Source organism: Macrosteles quadrilineatus, unplaced genomic scaffold (assembly GCF_028750875.1).
Source record: "Macrosteles quadrilineatus isolate MER2022 unplaced genomic scaffold, UCM_ALF_1.0 Scaffold_8__2_contigs__length_117827958, whole genome shotgun sequence".
NCBI classification, from domain to species: Eukaryota; Metazoa; Arthropoda; class Insecta; order Hemiptera; family Cicadellidae; genus Macrosteles; species Macrosteles quadrilineatus.
In genome coordinates, this window is record NW_026542601.1 from 95530977 (window position 1) to 95549494 (window position 18518).

At 33.6% G+C, this 18518-nt stretch overlaps 1 protein-coding gene across 1 annotated transcript; it reads left to right on the top strand.

The window, feature by feature from the left end:
• Positions 1 to 4606: 4606 nt before the first annotated feature.
• On the top strand, positions 4607 to 16179 carry LOC128999662 (WD repeat-containing protein 82). The gene is made up of 2 exons (XM_054426280.1): positions 4607 to 5776; positions 11802 to 16179. Exon 1 carries the CDS (start codon positions 4790 to 4792, stop codon positions 5741 to 5743), a length of 954 nt encoding a protein of 317 aa, XP_054282255.1. The 5' UTR covers positions 4607 to 4789; the 3' UTR covers positions 5744 to 5776; positions 11802 to 16179.
• Positions 16180 to 18518: the final 2339 nt, after the last annotated feature.

Genomic DNA, 18518 nt, shown 5'->3' on the forward strand with positions numbered 1-18518 from the left:
CTTTACTCCTTATTGATTTTTAGAATTTCCCAATTCCCTTGGAAATTTTATAAAATTACCCTATATTTGATTTTTTTCATTTGAGGTGCAATTTTTGTTCATAAAATATGTAAGATATGATTTTTTGATACAAATTATTATTTAAGACAATATTATAAATAACAGCGGTCATTAAGTTATATACATAGATAAAATAAACGGTATCAGCATTCTGATACATACTTTCTCCCATAAGCTCGTCAACAACCTTTATCATGGGTAAGCGGTGGGAGTAAATGTGATATTTTATAGTTAAAAATCACAAAAGTTGCAATAACTTTTTAAACGTTATTGTTACAGCAATGGAGTGTTGTACTATTTCTTTTATTATAAGGACCATGACATATTAATTTTGATAAAAAAAAACTTTGATCCAAAAATCTGATTTTTTTAATTTTATGGTTATTTATGGGAAAATAGCATAAAGTTACGTAATAACTTTTGAACCGTAATTTTTACGGAAATGGAATTTTGTACTCTTTTGTTCAGAAATTAAAGGACTATAACATTCTAATATTTTAAGAAAATCGTTATTTTATGGGGATTTATGGGGAAATCCCCATTAAAAAATCAAAAACGCCTGGAGATACAATTGATTGGAACCTACACACAATATTTCATCGAAATCGGACCACAGGTTTGTAGTCCCTAGCTCTGTACACATCCAGACACACAGACATCACTTAGAAAACCACTTTTTTACGGATTTATCCATTAAAAACTCAAACTCCAAAATTTTGACGAAAACAATACTTTCTCCATTACTGGTATAGGGGGAGAAGGTAAAAACACAAAAAATCGTAACACAACATAATTTTTATTTCTAACAAAAACGTCAAAAACAAGTGGTACCACTACAACAAGCATGAAGTAAACTTCCATTCTGTAAAAAGTATAATGACATAATAGATTCAACATTCCAATAGCTGATGAACAGTTTTTGTGAATAGCTCCCGGTTATACCATAGATAACCCACCATACCATGGTGTTGGTTATACATAAATATCAATTATCAATCATTGAGATGGGGAGGCAGACTGAGCAAGTTTCCATTTGCCTGGCTGGATTTTCATCAAAATATTCTCTAAACTTAACTAACATTAATTTTGATGAGTAACCTACTTATTTTTTTTTTGCTGCTACAGGGAAAGGTGAGGTGTTTTTATTTTATCTAAAAATGTTAATAGCTCAGGATAAAATGAAAACCTAAAAATTGCCAAATTCTGTAAAAATATATCCACAAACGAGCAAACTTCATTAGTTCATCTATTCTCCATAAGAATAACATGGGTATTTGACATTTAAGATTTTTTTTTATCCTCACTAACGTTTGACACAAATTCAAATTCAAATAATCTTTATTTGTTACTAGAATATAATACATACATAAATAGTGTCAAACAGGTATTAAACAATTAAAAACAAAGGTTTCTTAGAATTAACAATGCAAAAATTGACATTACTTCCTACAAATCATCGAATGAATAAAAATCTTTGTTTATGAGGTACTGCTTCAATTAAATTTTGACTTTTTTTGTTGACACCTCATCTGTTATGCTTTTTGGAATTTTGTTTTAAAATTTTGAACCAACATATTTAGGTTTCTTTTTGAAAAGTTCCAGAGCGTAGCTCATTGCGATACAGCCCCAATTTCTGTTGTTATATTCATGATTGTTACCGATTAGCTCCAATTCCTGAAATTTATTTTTTATAGATAAAGCTTTTTCAAACACATACATTCTATAAACAGTCATGATGATTTCTAATTTAAAATTATCTTTAACTGAAGTTCTGGGTTGTAAATTACGAATAATTTTAATGGCTTTTTTTTGCATTATCAAAATAGAGTTTAAGTTCTTTAGTAGTTGCACAATACAGAGATAGCCTTATTTTTACTAATTTTTACTAGAGTTATCATGCTAAGGGTAACTCACTCAACCACACACAGAATGTATGTTGGAGGAATCAAAACGAACGTTAATCGCGGTTCCGGGTCTAGGTCTTACCATGATATTTATGGTCATAACTTACTGTAGCTTATTCCCAATGTGGGAAATTTGATAAAAGGGGTGTTTACCAAGTAGTATTCTTCTCAATTTATTTAAAAATGGGTTTTTTTGTGGATTGTTGAAACCATTGACTATAAGTTGAAACTTTAAGTTTTATTAGAAATTTACTACTCCTTGTGTAGCAGATATGAAAAGACTTAGTACAAAAACATGAAAATTTATGTAACAAATTTAATTAATATATGTTCTATTTAAATTGTTAATCTCAACATTAATTATATAGCCTAATTGTAATGGTATCCTACATTTTTAGTGAATTTCCCATACAGGAAATATAAGCTATTCTAGTGACCTTCAAACCATATAATATATTCTACTTCCACTTAATCTTATAAGAACTCTTGTGGAGTAAGCAGTTAATAAAAAAAAATAATGATTCATGTAAACAATATATGCATGAAAATATTTACTTATCCCTCAGTATGTTTTTGGTTTGGAACTAATTCAGTTTCCTAAATCAGTTTTCCCAAATGTTACAAATATTACCCTAAGGGAAATTCTCCTCGCCCTTGATGTTGTCAGCACTGCTTCAACGCAGTTCCGGTTAATTGTCTGCTACGGGGTTTTCACAAACAGGTCACAGGAACGGTTAAAGGGTCCCAAAAATAGCCAATATATCATAACTTTCAAAGCGTACTATAGGTTTTGTACGAAATATACAAGGTAGTGTGAATGTGTTTTCATCGATCGGATCTATGAATTTAGAGAAATTGTGAAATGAATTGGCATGAGAGAGAGATGCAGTGCAGTAGTTACTTGATACTTACTTACTTGATACTCGTACAATTAATACTGTGATATGTACTTACTTACTTGGTTTGGTACTTGAGTTGATAAATAATTAGTTAAATAGGGGCATATATGAATGACAATAAAATATTATAAACACTCCATTGAAACATCAACATTTTAAGACAAAAATGCAAAGAAACGTTTGGAAGATGGAATAGATATTGCTGCTTAGGGTAACATTGGTAAAATGATTTAAATCATAATAAGAAACATCGTCCTTTATATTAAATCCACAGTCTATGATTGGTTAATAATGCTACCGTGGCTTAATATGAAACATATTGTAAATAAAAGTGTTGATAATACTCTAATTTAGATATTAATTAAAACATAATAAGAACAACAATATTTATGAGTTATGAGTGTATGTTTAATCTATGATTCCTCGTTTCCTTTAACTCTGGGTTAGTAGTTTTGTGCTATTGATAATCTTGATTGTTTTTTTTTACTGCAAGTTTTAAATCTAAATGTTATCATAGATAAAACATACTCCTCAAGGAGTATGTCCTTGAGGAGTATGTTTTATCTATGATGTTATGAACCACCTTCTTTATTTGTGAATTATTCATATCTTTTTGTGCAATTGACAACTAAATACTAAATACTTGGCTGATCCTAGTTTTGAACCTCCTGAAGAGGCTCATTTTATTTTATGGATATATTTTAAACAAACTTGTCAAATCTATTTATTTTACACGAAGCCATAAACAAGCAAACTACAACAGTTGTTTACTATAGACATAGATAAAACCAAAACCCATAGACTAACAAGTAGTAGACTTAATCCATTGTAAATTTTGAAGCTCATCGTTTTTCATGTCTAGTTAATTTCCGGTGAAACTGATCGCTAAATGTCGACGAAATTTTGTTTCTATTATAAATTTCATGATTTGTGCTTTTACTTTTTGGTTATATAACTAGGGGGTGAGTTATTGTTTATGATTAGATCGTTTGTTTGGTTAACCGAGGTTCAAATTACTTAGATAAAAAGAAACAAATTGTAAACAAAAAACATTCTCTACAGTGCACCGGACATAACTAACAATAAACCTGGCTTCAGTATGATCACGTATGATCACAGCCATCTCTGTATGATCTCCCTGACTGAGGGTGATCACCTGATTGTAACTGTCAAATTAGTATTTGTTTTGATTTGGTTGTTGTTGTTGTTTGTTTTTATAATGAACACATTCAACCATTTTGAAAACATTATAAAAACAATCAAATCAAAACATTAAAATTAGAATTTTTAGCCATTTTTAGGCAATTATTTTAGTCCACTTTTAAACTAATTTGACAGTTACAATCAGGTGATCTTTTGTTTGCAATCCGAGTGACGTCAGAATATGACTGGAATAGCCAAGGCCCCGCTAGAAAAACGTTTTTTCTAGTGGGGCCTTGGAATAGCACACCCAAGTAGCACACCTATGTATTTTCCTTCCACTGAGGGAGTATGTTTTATATGGTTATGTTTTTTATATCTATGAGTTTACGTATTCTCATTTTGAGTTTACTTAAGGTTATAAGTTTAGCTCAGTGTACTTAAGCTCAAAAACATTCCAATTCCAAGGTTTTTAGATTCAAGCGGGCCACTAGCGTTGTTAGTTGGAAGACCCTCCATTGTTATTGTGAGCAGAAATCAGTTATCCGTTTACGGACTTAAATCGAGTCTCAGTCCACTGCTTCCCCATTCCGACTTAAATTTTACCGAGACAAAAGGAAAGGAACGACGAAAGTAGCCATTGGTCTTGGCATCGGTTCCCAGCGTTTGTTAGCTGTGAAAAATCTGAAGAACAAAATGTTTTCTGCAATTGATGGATTTTGAAGAAAAGTAAAGCGTTTAGGTGACAACCTTTAGTGAATTAATACTAGTCAGTTTACTGTTTTAATGATGAAGCTAATAGATCAAGTCGTTCGAAGTTTCAAAGTAGCTAAGGTCTTCCGTGAAAATACGGATAAAATCAACAGCATAGACTTTTCCCAAAGCGGTGATACGTTAATATCATGCAGTGAGGACGACCAGATTGTTATTTATGACTGTGAAAAAGGTACTCTTATGAAAACTGTTAACAGTAAGAAATATGGGGTTGATTTAATTCACTTTACTCATGCTAAGAATACAGCCATCCACAGTTCAACTAAGATTGATGACACAATTAGGTACTTATCTTTACACGATAACAAGTACATTCGATACTTCCCTGGTCACACCAAGAAAGTAGTTTCACTTTGCATCTCCCCTGTTGAAGATTCTTTTCTATCAGGTTCCTTGGACAAAACATTGAGATTGTGGGATTTGAGATCTCCAAACTGCCAAGGATTAATGCATGTATCGGGTCGACCAATCGCTGCATATGACCCTGAAGGGCTTATATTTGCAGCTGGTGTAAACTCAGAGTCAATCAAGCTTTATGACCTCAGATCATTTGATAAAGGCCCTTTTGTTACCTTTAAAGTTGCACAGGAAAGGGAGTGTGACTGGACTGGATTGAAGTTCAGCAGGGATGGTAAAACAATTCTCATATCTACGAATGGTTCTATTATACGTCTTATTGATGCTTTTCATGGCACTCCTCTGCAGTCATTCACAGGCCATCTAAACAACAAGGGTATTCCAATTGAAGCGTCATTTAGCCCAGATTCACAGTTTATCTTTAGTGGGTCTACTGATGGACGAGTACATGTGTGGAACGCAGATACAGGCTACAAAGTGTGTGTTTTAAATGGTGATCATCCAGCTCCAGTGCAGTGCATTCAATTCAATCCTAAGTATATGATGTTGGCTTCAGCTTGCACAAATATGGCTTTTTGGCTACCATCCAACGTTGACGATTCAGCTTAAAATGTCAGCACCCTAGGAAGCTCATCCGATTCTGTAAGTAGGCTTATTAACTTATTTTGGTATTTTTAGATTAAACTTAAGTTACAAACATAGGCCTTATGGGATTTTAGCTGAGCGTCACAAGTCTTCCATAAAATTTATGAGGTGTGGAATTAGGCCTAGGAGGACTAAATTACTGTTAGGCCTAGGAGGACTAAGGGCTGCACTTTACTTTAGGTCCCACACCCATTCGAATGAAAAATATCGATCGATATATCGATTAATCGATTGTTTCATTCGATATATCGTTTGGTTAGTTAGGTTGGATTAGCTAAAATTGTGAGTGTAGTTTAGAATAATTGATATTTTCATTCGAATGAGTGTAGGACCTAAAGTAAAGTGCAGCCGGACTAAGTTACTGTTAGGCCTAGGCCTATGTTTTTGTGTTGCTCTTAAACACGTTCGCTGGGCGGGCCACTCACCGGTGAGTGCTCTAAGTTATTCCTTTCTGCTATCCTGAACACTCACGGGGAGTGGCGACATCGCCTACATTCCATTTAATTTTTGCGCAGCTTAGAAATCAAATTGTTGTCACGTCTTTTTCCCTCCAATTGGCGATAAATTGAGACTGGCTACTTCCAGACAGTGCTGCTAGCCTATCTGTGAATGTTTCAGCAAACTAAGTTAAACGTCGACTCTTGTCGTAACGCAGGGCATCACCGTACGTCATTTGCTATTCGTCAAACCAAATTATTTGAAAGCCAAAGTTCGCTTGACTCTGCGCCACACCAGGGCTACACCTGGCATTGATGGGGCCGCAGTGAACGTGTCAAGAAAAATGGGAAAATGTGTTTTTTAGCAAATTTCCCATAGGCTTATAGGGAATAAGCTATTATAGTCGGTCTTGTGGTAAGACCTGGACCCGAGACCCATTTACTTTTTCGTTTTGATGTCCCCAGAGACAAAAAACTCCATCTCCGTTCAAATTCATATAGGTACATTTATAATTTGTGTGGGTACCGGTAGGTACTTTCCTGTTAAAGGGAACTCATTATTATCGATGATTAAAAACTTTTTGATATAGGCCTAACTTATCGTTATTTTATTTTTTTATTCGATATATTGATAGCCTATTAACTAACTACCGGTACTTTCCTGTTAAAGGGAACATTCATTAACCCTCCGAGGGTCACGCGTCAAAAAATCGACGCACAACACACTTTGTGTAGGGTCACGCGTCTAGTTTAAGACGCACAAACATCGTTTACGGCGAAGGCTCTATGACTGACTGAATCGGATTGAACTGGATCGAGTTAGGTATCGTTCTTTCCGTAATATTCTAAGCTTTCTCCAGAGGTCTGTCTCTAAGCGCTATTCATTTTAGTTCCGAAAATATTGTAGCAGACAGCTGACGTGCGTGTATTTGTAAACAGCTAGGTTCCCCCAGACCGATGACTGATGTGTTTTATTACGTTTATCATTTTTTTAGTGTTAAAAATCAAAAGTCGTGATATACGTGGTGCATTATAAGAAGATTTAAGTGGTTTTGAAGTGCTGGTTGATGATCCTGAAGAAGTAGGTAGTGATATTGATGTAAATTATCAGCCAGATTCCTAGCTATGGTTAGGCTATGCATTCTTAGCTAAACGCTATATACTGAAATCAGTTTTTTGCCCATAACTTATTTATTTGCAAATCTACTTCCTTATATTATTATATATTTGTAATCCTCATAAAATTTAGAACAAAGTGGCTATTTTCAAATATTTATAGGCCTATAATTTATACAATTTCATTGAGCGCGAACTTATTTTTTTTTTGAAAATTTTCAAAATTATATTTTTTTTACCTAAAATTTTTTTTTTTTAAATGTTCCTTATGTTTTATATATAATATTGAAGCCCATGATTTTCCAAACAAAATGGTATATAGAACATTAGAATTAACATTGTTTTAAGCTTCTCAGATCCGTTTTAATAAAACCTTGCAAATGCGCCAAAAATAGGTGGACATTAAGGCCTAAACTATGGACACTCGGAGGGTTATTATTGATCTGATTACTTTTGGATACCAATATCATTATTTTATTTTTTTTTATTCGATATATTGATATTATCAAATTGAAACGTATCAGCTGACAACTAAGTTACGATAAAAAATATTGTTCAGTATCAACAAACAATAAAAAAATTTATTCAAATGAAGTTTTAAACTAACCTAAAACTAACCAAACTTACTGTAACATTTCAAAATTCCGTTTGATAGCCTTATTCCCCATATGACTTGAATATTTTGAAACCGTAACTTAGCTTACAGCAAGTTTGGTTTGTTATGTTAGGTTATTTTAGAATAGTTTTCTTAATTAAATATATAGGCTAGGCTATTATTTTTGTCTAAACAAGATTAGTTCTTAATCCTATTCTCTAATACAAGCTATAACTCAAATAGGCCTACTCGTTTATTGAACCAAGTACCAAGTATAACATAGTCATATTTGCCATGCCTGTTTGTCTGTCTGTCTGTAATTTAAATACGTTTGAAGATATTAGAACAGATGGAATTTGGATCGTAAAGGAAAATAAAAATATCGATATATTGAAAAGAAATTAATCGATAATAATGAAATACGCAATGAATGTCAATTTCCATAGGACCACAAAAATCGTAATGGACAAGCTCTAACAAATCAGAAGTGTCCGTGTGTTTCACTTTCTTTGAATGGTAATCTTGTCTGCTTAATTTGGTACATTCGAACGAGTTCGCAAACCAGCATGATTGGACCATGGGAACGGGGGTTTATGGGGGGTTTTATAGGGTAAAAATGGGTTTTCCCATTTTTGACCCTAAAAACATAAAATTTTGCAATTTCTTTCCAAACTATTTTGTAGAGCTTAAAAAAATAAATAGGCCTAATTTAGTTTATTGATGCGTTATGATGCGCCTAATGGTTACGGAGAAAATTCCAAAAAATTGTAAATTTAAAATTCCCATGTTATTCTTATGGAGAACAAGTAGGTAAACTGTTATAGTTTGCTTGTTTACCTAACGTATTTTGCCTAAATTTGGAAAATGTTTTTATTTCTTACTAACTATTAACATTTTACATAAAAAACCACTTTTACCCTCCCTGTTGCAGCAAACTTAAGTAAGTTACGTGTTAAACTGACTCTATTTAAATAGGGAATAAATGTGATACTTTTAAGGATACATTTTAGTGTAAATCCAATCAGGCAAATGGAAATTTGCGTAGTCTGCAGGTTTGCTGCGGTGGGGGTATTGTACACTTCTTTATTTTTATATCCTATTAACAACCTACTGTGTACTGTAGGCCTACCTACTTTCCAAAAAACTTCCTCCCCCAGTAAGATTGGGTGAGACAGCTGAAAAAAAACTTGCCTACAAGAATAGTCAATTTTTTTGTGGTCCAATGCTCACAAACAAGGCTCACTGACTTTAAAAATTGTCAACATTTTGTCAGAAGCATAATAGGCAAGCATGTTTCTTGGAAACCTTTTTTCCCAGCTAGTGTGCATTGCAGGGAAAATCTACGCATAAACTGTTAGGCCTGGCGCACACGGTCGATTTTTCCATAGAATAAATCGCCCTTGATTTATGTCTAGGTGCACACGTGGCCATTTTTTAGTTGAGAAATGGACTTTTTTTAGTGAGTTTAAGCTATCATAAAATGGACTTTGTTGAATTAACCTGTGTGTGTGCTCTCCTAATTAGATTAAAGAAACAAAGAAGACAACTTAAATATTGGGTTCATCCGATAGTAAGTCAGAGACTTTTACATCGACAGTTTTGTAAACTAGGCCTAGCCTATACACTTTACGTGATGACAGTAAAAAGTTCTTTAATTACTATAGAACGTCTGTTGAAAGTGTCAGTTTTTATTTAAACAGCTGTGGCCTTTTTTAGCAAAGAAAACAACTCAATAACTACTATAACTCAATAACTCATCTATTTAGCTAGATTAACATTACAAATGCATTAGCCAAGTCAAATTCACAAAAAATAACTATTAACTAACTTTTAAAATAATTAAAATTCATGAGGACTGTCAGTCAGCGAGAAAGGCGCGGACACTGTAGTAGCCTTTACCCACGAGAATTGACCTCAAGTGCCTTTTGAAGCATCCCGGATCTGATGTGGACTTGATTTGAAGTGGGAGGGCATTGAACAGTTTGATGGCATTATAGTTTAGATGTCTTTCAAAGAATGTGGTTGAATGGGCTGTAATTCTCAGATTGAAAGTATTGCGAAGCAGATATGAATGGGTGGTTGCGGTGTGGAAATGAGAACAATTAGACTTCAGAAGAGTGAGGACTTCTAGAATGTCAATACAGGGAAAAGTTAGAATTGCGGATGATTTAAATACAGCTCTACAAGTTTGTTTGTAGGGAAGGCCGTGAATTATTCTGATAGCCCTCCTTTGAAGGCGAAAAAGGAAATGGGTTCTTGTACTTTCACCTTCCCATAGTGCTACTGTATATATCATGTGTGGTACACAACTCATACTGAAGTTCACTGACTCCCGGAGAACAACAAGCGACCGGCCGATATTTTAGTCGACCGTGTGCGTGGACTGATAACAACCTTTACGTTACAGATTTCCGGGCGACAATCGCCTCACCTACGAATCTGCAGCAAAATCCAGATTTCAATTCTCGATCGCCTGTGTGCGTGCTTCCATTCTAATACATGATGCGCAGATCGGCCGATGAAATAGTCGCCTTAAAATAATCGCTCTTGTGCGCCTAGCCTTGGAAAGATTTTTATCTTTAGATGTGCATTTAATCCCTTTATAAATTAAAATAGGCTCAAAAATAAACACAAAAAATCAATTTAAAAAATTTACATGGGCCTTATGGGTTGGTGACGAAATAACATCAAAGTATAAACAGAAAATCAAAACAAATTGAAGAATTTCCAATTAGGTACTTGTTTTATTTACATATGATTACTTGAATGATTACTTGAAGTCTTGAAGTACTAGAGTAATTTGTATAATGACTCCGCCGCAGCAAACCTGCAGAATAAGCGAATTTCCATTTACCTGGCTGGATTTCTACTAAAATATTCCCTAAAAATCGTCATATTTATTTCCGATAGTGAGTACTTAGGTTTGCTACTACAGGGAAGATATTGAGGTGTGTTTTTTTTATGTTGATAGCTTGGTATGAAATATAAACAAAATTGCCAAATTTGATTAAAATATGTCCATAAACAAGCAAACTAGGCCTACAACAGTTTATTTATACTCCATAAGAATAACATGGGAATTTTAAATATACCATTTTTTTTTATTATTTCCGTTATGGTTGGGCATACAACAACGCTTCAATATACAAAATTATTTTTGCTTTTAAGCTCTAGGCCTACAACATGGTTTTGGAGACAAATTATGAAATTTTGTGTTTTTAGGGTCGAAAATAGGAAAAATCAATTTTTACCCCATAAAACCCTCGATAAACCCCCGTTCCCATTGTCCGATTATGCTGGTTCGCAAGCTCGTTCAAATAAATGTAGGTTTACACGTTTTTACCAAATTTCATCAAAATCGGATAATTTTTGCTCGAGTTATCACACTAACGGACACATACCTATAGCATAGTAAATAAATATGTATATATGAATTTGAACGTATGGTGTTTTTTGCCTCTGGGGACCTCAAAACGAAAAAATAAATCGGTCCCGGGTCTAGGTCTTACCATGAGACCTACGGTAATAGCTTATTCTCTGTATGGGAAATTCGCTAAAATTGTAGAATAAATGTTTTGGGGTTGGTTCAGCAGGACCACAGGTTTTAGGGCATTCATAAGAATTGCATGTTGAATTCAAGCCATATTTGATACTGTATTAGGATCAATTGCAATGGTGTAAAATATGTTGTTAGATCTTCTGTTGTGTTGTTAATTTTAATTTACTTGTAGCCTACATTTGGATCTATTGTCTTTTCTTATCAATTAAGCCTACTAACTTTTGAATTCAAGGATTTTGTGAGGGTTTTGACCCCCCAGCTACAACCTACATTCAATACATTGCCTTGGATTGACCAATTTCACACCTGTTTCAGATGCAGGACTTCCTTCCTTTATGAACATTTTCTACTGAAGGTTCTTGAAGAGCAACGTCAAACACTCGTTTTATGGTGTTACATGCATAAACATATACACTCAATGTCATCTAAATGTATTTCAATTTCAACAAGTTCAGAGAATAGTGACTAAAAAGTAATTACACTGAACTGACTGTTATTTAATGTATAGAAGTTAAATGATGTGCAATTAAATGGTCGAATTGTTGATTTAATCTGAGCTAAAAACAAATTATTAAAGGTAAAAAGGCTTGTCAGTGTAGTACATGTCTAAACTATACATACAATTTTATACTTTGACAATTAGAGTAATCTCCAAGTAATTAGTCACAGTTAAACTTTTTTATGTTGAGGGATTATGCTTCTTAACTGGTGTTTCTAACATGTTCGCTGTTGCTGCCTATCCTAATTCACACAATCCTATTGACTGTTTGGAAAGATGCATTTGGAATTGGTTACCAACCAAAAAGGTCTACTTTCATTGTTGTCGTGTGTTGGATGGACTGACATTTTTATATTAGCAAGGAGCAAGAGGTGCAGATCTCACTTATTTTTTCATGCTTACAACTAAATTGCCACTGATATTAATATGTTAGCTAGGCTAAATGCTTTTTTGTCCAAACATTCCTACCTTTGAAAGTCTTAGAAATGTATATGTTCAATCCATTGTATTTCAGTCATTCTGCCAATGGATGGAATTAGAATTGGTAGTAGAACCTCATTAATAATACCATCAATAGTAGGATCCCATAAAAAAATAAAAATAGGCCTTGATCTTTTTAAATTGTACCTAACCATTATGCTGGAGACAGCAGGACCGCCAGCCATCTTGGATTTTATGCCCATAACAGCAATGTGAATGGTTGAAGCATATTACGGCATTGTTTATTAAGATAAAAAGTTGCAAAATATTTCATTTTAAAGCTATTGAAACCGTGGATGTGATTTGCTATCAACTTTTTAATCTTAATTGTTATTATTTTGCAAACTACATAAATATATTGACTTAAACTACGATTTTTTTCAACCTCTAAAACAAAAGTTTTAACAATCCCAAAAGCAATTCACACGGAAAATATATTTAAGGATCACATACAATTTTCTGCTTGATAATAAGCTTATGGTGTATGATTAATATGCTTCAACGTGAACAAATGTTTTTACTGATCGGTGCTCGGTCATCTACGGTTTCGCCTGGCATCTGGTGTTTCCCCGAATTACCACAGGCTTTGGAGCGCTGTAGTAAAAAGAGATAGTATTATTGACTCCTGCTGACTCTTAAGCTCTGTTCTTTTTCAAGTTTCATTTTACTATTTCCTCGATGGTCTTCTTATTAAAGTTCTACTGTTTGAAACCAAATCATCAGGACTTGGTTTCAAACCCTGCCACAATGCAACCGCAACGAACATGTTAACTTAAACAACATGTTAAACTTGAAGTCAGTTATGGCAAGCCTTCATGTTTTGGGTTGATAAGTTTTTGAAAATTTCACATTTAGTAAGGGTTGCATTTTCTGGGTTTTAAGGCTTTTGATATTAGATAAGAGTAGTAAACAGAACCGAAAGTGGATAGTGTGTGTATTACATTGATGTTCATGATAGTTGTATAATTTAACAATTAATATGCTTTTTTGGGCAATTATGTAGATAGAAAATTTCTCTTTGTAAATATTATTGATGAGGATTATAGTCTTGATGACTTCTAATTTTGTACCTGTTGAACCTATTGTAAATATTGTTATCTGACAATTTAGTAAACACGAATTGTATTGTTTAAATCATAATAGCATAAGCCCACCAGAAATATATTATAAGTTCCTCCCTGATTTGTAGTTATTTTGTGAAATAATGCGTCAGGTTTGTGAATTATAGACTGGTAAATTTTAATTGTGATGGCTTATATTGTAGTCAGAGAAGAAAATATTTTGGAACTTTAATCCTATAGGCTAGGCTGAGAGCTAAAACTTAACTTACACACACTTGCTCTAGTTACATCTGTTTATGTTTAATCAACAGTTCATTTTTCATTCTCCAAGGTTTGAGATTGCTACGTTAAACTGCATTTATTTACTATCTGTAGGTGTTAAATTAGTACCTACATCATCAGTTTTCATTTTATGTGTTCAGTGGAGTATGTGTTTAGTGTTTGTGGATTATTGTTCAGTGTCGATGTTTATCTGTGTTTTAAATCAAATTAATTCTAGATAAAACAGTTTTTATACCAGTTTATATTTAGTATCATTTTACTAGCATGTTGTCTTCTATCAGGGTGAAACATGCAATTGTTTGAAACTCTAATTGCCGTAGAATGTTGAATGACATAGAACACAACCTAATACAATCTTAGTAATTGGTTTCTGTTCTAAAAATTGTTTTACTGCACATGATTATATAGTTCTCTTATCAACTTGTATGGATATATTACTCAACCTAATTTATGATGGTTATTTTAAACCCCTATCGTTTAAAACCTTATGAATCAGGGCCTATTAACTCTTCTTGAAGAGAAATCTGGATGCTGCTAGGGATGTTGTGCTAGGGATGTAGGAGATGTTTTGTACACCTGTAATCTTATCTCTTGTAGGTGAAAAAAAGTTTGATTAATTGTTTGGGACTTTTACTCATTATAAGTAAGTAACATATTATTAACCCTTCCCAAACGGTGGCGTAAAGTTTGTTTACAGACAGCAAAATGATTTTATTTAAATAGAAACTAAAATATATCCTTTTTAAATATCTATAATTTATAGAATGTTGTAAATAGTTGACCTATGCAGCACTTTTGTCCAAACTTTTTTTATATATTTTTTAATTAAATTTCTTATTATTCTAGAAAAAAATTTCTAGTTCATTGGTTACAGATATAATTGAATACAGTAGACTCCCTCTTATCCGGACTCCTTGGGACCGAGGCCAGTCCAGATAACCGGGTTTTCCGGTTAAACCGAAGTCCCCAAAAACTCGTGAAATAACGGACCATTTAAATGCGTATTTGACTTAAATTTAGGAAAGTAATGTATTTAGACACGTGATCAGTGGTCTCAAATCTTTCCCACAAGAACGGTCGTTTCAGTACCACCCACTTCCTGCCGATCTAGTCCGGTTAAACCGATGTATTGATAAAAATTGTACGGTTAAAGAGATGTCATTTCCGCCGAGTGTGGTCCGGTTAAACCGATGTCCGGTTAAAAGGTGTCCGGATAAGAGGGAGTCTACTGTAAAAGGAAAAGGAAATTTGTACGAAGATTAATGTTGTAGAAAATCAACAATAACATTCAATAACTGTTGTAATAATTGGGGGATACATCTGCCTACTGTCCGCCATGCACAAAATAGGGCGGATATATCTGTCTACCGTCCGCTATGCACAAAATGCTAGCGGATATATCCGCCTAAAGTCCGGGAAGGGTTAAGACTTAAGTGTAAGAGTGTGTAAGATTTGTTTCCGCAATATTTATCTTGGTGAAGAACAGATAGACAATATTTTAAATCCAGATACCAAACTAATTTAACTGATAATTATTAGAAATTATAAATCTGATTTACAAAATAAAATATTCGGCTCTAAGTTTGGTAATAAGTTACAAACATAAATTAATTCCCACTTTCTAGTACACTCATCTCAGTGTTACGCTCCTTTCACATCATACAGTCATACTGCACGCTTTTTAATTTAACGGGAGCCCACCAGCCAGTGCAGTAGATCAGCTGTTGCAATGATTTTTGTTTACAATCTTACCTCTAAATTGGACACTGTTCATGTTTATTGTGCTTTGTAAATACTTATCTCGCCGTACAGTCAGAAACCGTGTAATGTGAAAGAAACAACGTAAAATCAAACTGTTTTCAACCAGACGGCGGAAACCGTTTATTGTGAAAGGAGTGTTAAGAGTTTACATTAATAACTGTAGGCCTAATTGTAGTGATAAAATGTGATCAGTCCAAATTTATATTTTTATCTCAATGTCACATGCCCTTACAGCAATATACTACAGGTATGTGACCTGTGATTAATCAACTATTCTAAGTCTTATTACACTGTTCTCATTACAATTTTATTATTAGTGTTAGTGTAAGCTTTTTACAGTAGATATTTTTCAGCGTAGATTCATTCCGTATACAGTATTTCTTTTTTTTGTGATAGGTAATTGTAAAAATTAATTAGGCTAAGATGTGATAGTTAATAATAGTGTCCGTTTTATATTACATCTTTGTACTGCACTTAATTATGTTCTGATGTAAATTATACACTACTGTGTTCATATATTTAGAATTAACACATTTTAGTTTGAAAGTAACACATTTTTGTGTAGTTGAAAGTAAGTAAATGTATGAATAAACTATATAACAATTGGGAATTTGATTTTACTTAATGTGTAGCCTACTTTCCTTCATTTTTACAAGACTACTGTTCAGTGTTTGTTTTTTATTTGCTTTTATTAAATTTTAACTTGAAATTCCCTAACCGCTTGGAGGCAGATTACCTCCTATTTAAATAGTATAAGATTTAATATAAACTAGCTGTACCCACGGGCTTTGCCCCGTTTAACTTCATAAGTATTCGCATGGCTCAATCACGTCCCGGTTGAAGTTCGTTCGCTACGCTCACTCACCTTTAGGTTGGAGCTCGTTCGCTGCGCTCACTTGTTTTCAGGTTAGCTCGTTCGCTACGCTAACTCGCCTCCAGGTTGATGTTCGTTCGCTACGCTCACTCACCTTTTGATTGCAAATTAGCTGTTGTCATAAATTTTAAAAAGTCATCCCTTTTATTGTTTATAATACTTTGATAAAGGTTTTTATGTTTTAATATTTAACATTGGAGAATTTAAACGTTAAGTGCACAGGTGTGCTGCGATTGGGGTTTAATACATTTGGACTTATTCAAAAGTAAAATAGTTTTCTGTGCTGCACTCTGTAGAAACACTGTGGCACTATTTCAAATCATGACTAATGCTAATACAGAATGTTGTAATTATTCAAACCTACAAAACAGTTGGTAAAAGTAAACATCTGCTTTTAAATTATATTTATTTGTAAACATTGTAGATCAAAAAGTCCGACATTGGCCCACTTAAAACCCTCTGGGGCAGAGCCCTTTTGATAGATCTGCACCAAACTTCACTCGAACCATCCTTGAAAGATGCTTAATAATGCCTGAAAGTTTCATTACAATCTGTCGAGCGGTTTCGGAGTCCATAACGTATATACATACACACACACACACATACATAGTTCCTCTTTTATAGATATAGATTACTTAACTATGGCCATTTTTTTTTTTTAAGTAACCGTTTCAGTTGCACACATCAACCGCATACTCGAATGATAGGTTTTGATGTGAAACTTCTTGAATTATTCTCCCAAGTGGAGATGTTTGGGGATAATCTAAGTATAACTACGACGAAAAACGAATTTAAACTATAATATAAAAATAAGCAAAATGTAAGGGCACGTAACTTAATTAATGATTTGCATTTAATTACATTTTCCTGCAGTCACCCGACAAAGTTGGCTTACTTGTAATGTTTATAGTACAGAAAGCTGCTAATTGCTGCATATTTATACTTTGGCGCACATCAGGATTCCAACGAAACAACACAAAACAGTGTGGTTCTATTATGCACGTAATCCGTGTACGATTGGAAATAGGTTGGCAACACTTAAAGATAATAATACTATGAGCAGCTGATTGACTATTATAACTACGATTTAACCTGTCATTTCGTGTTTATCGTTTCGGTATTTCTGAACTTTCTTTTAAACGTTTTTAAAACATTCCTACGATCTTAATAAACAAGAAAATACCTTTAAAGCATTTCTTTTAGGCGCGGAAACCACTTTAAATTACAAAAACATACGGAACTATATTCTCAAGTCGGGGAGCACATTTCTTGCCGAGGAAAAATAGCGGAGTGATACGGATAGGGTATTACTTTCTCTAGGGCACCTATTTGTGTTGCCAGCTGAACCTACTAATTATTTATATGCTTTATAGTGACTGTAGGAAAAATATAATGTGTAACACGAGTGCAAAAGGCCTTTGCTGCACTCGAGATCATTCCCCACTCGCCTGCGGCTCGTGCGTAAACATTGCTCTCGTGTGCAGCAAAGTGCCACACTTTACCCACTAGTTACACAAATAACTATTTCTTTGAAATACAGTAATTAAATATGCGACAGCTGTGATATTTGTTTTTATTTGTGGCTTGATTACTTATTTTCATGAATTAACCTTCAGTTGTTTATCGTACATTTTCTATAGACAATGTTTTTTGTTTGATGTGGTGCAATATTTGCTTTTAGTGTTGAAACCTTTTAATATGACTTCCAAATTATTGTTTATTTGTTCTGTTTTCTTTATTTTATTTTAAACACAGTAATCGATGTTGCAAAAAAGTTTTTAACCTGCTTGAATAAGACATCAATCACTGACAAAAACTGGAAAACCGTAAAACTGTCTTTAGCAGAGCCATAATACTTTTAATACTTTTCAATGAAATAGAGACCATACAAAGTAGGTATTTTAAGCCAAGTATGAATGGAGATGAGTGTAGTCTTGTTAGTGACTAAGGCCGACTTATTCCTTAGCAACAGCTGTTAATTAATAGCCCATAGCTAATGACAACTAAGGGACCTACAATTTATAGTGGAATCCGAACCATATTTTTGCCTTGGTATATATGAATTGGTCTAATTT

Excerpts from the sequence above, each read along its gene's own strand:
- LOC128999662 (XM_054426280.1), top strand. The coding sequence starts at position 4,790 with ATGATGAAGCTAATAGATCAAGTCGTTCGAAGTTTCAAAGTAGCTAAG.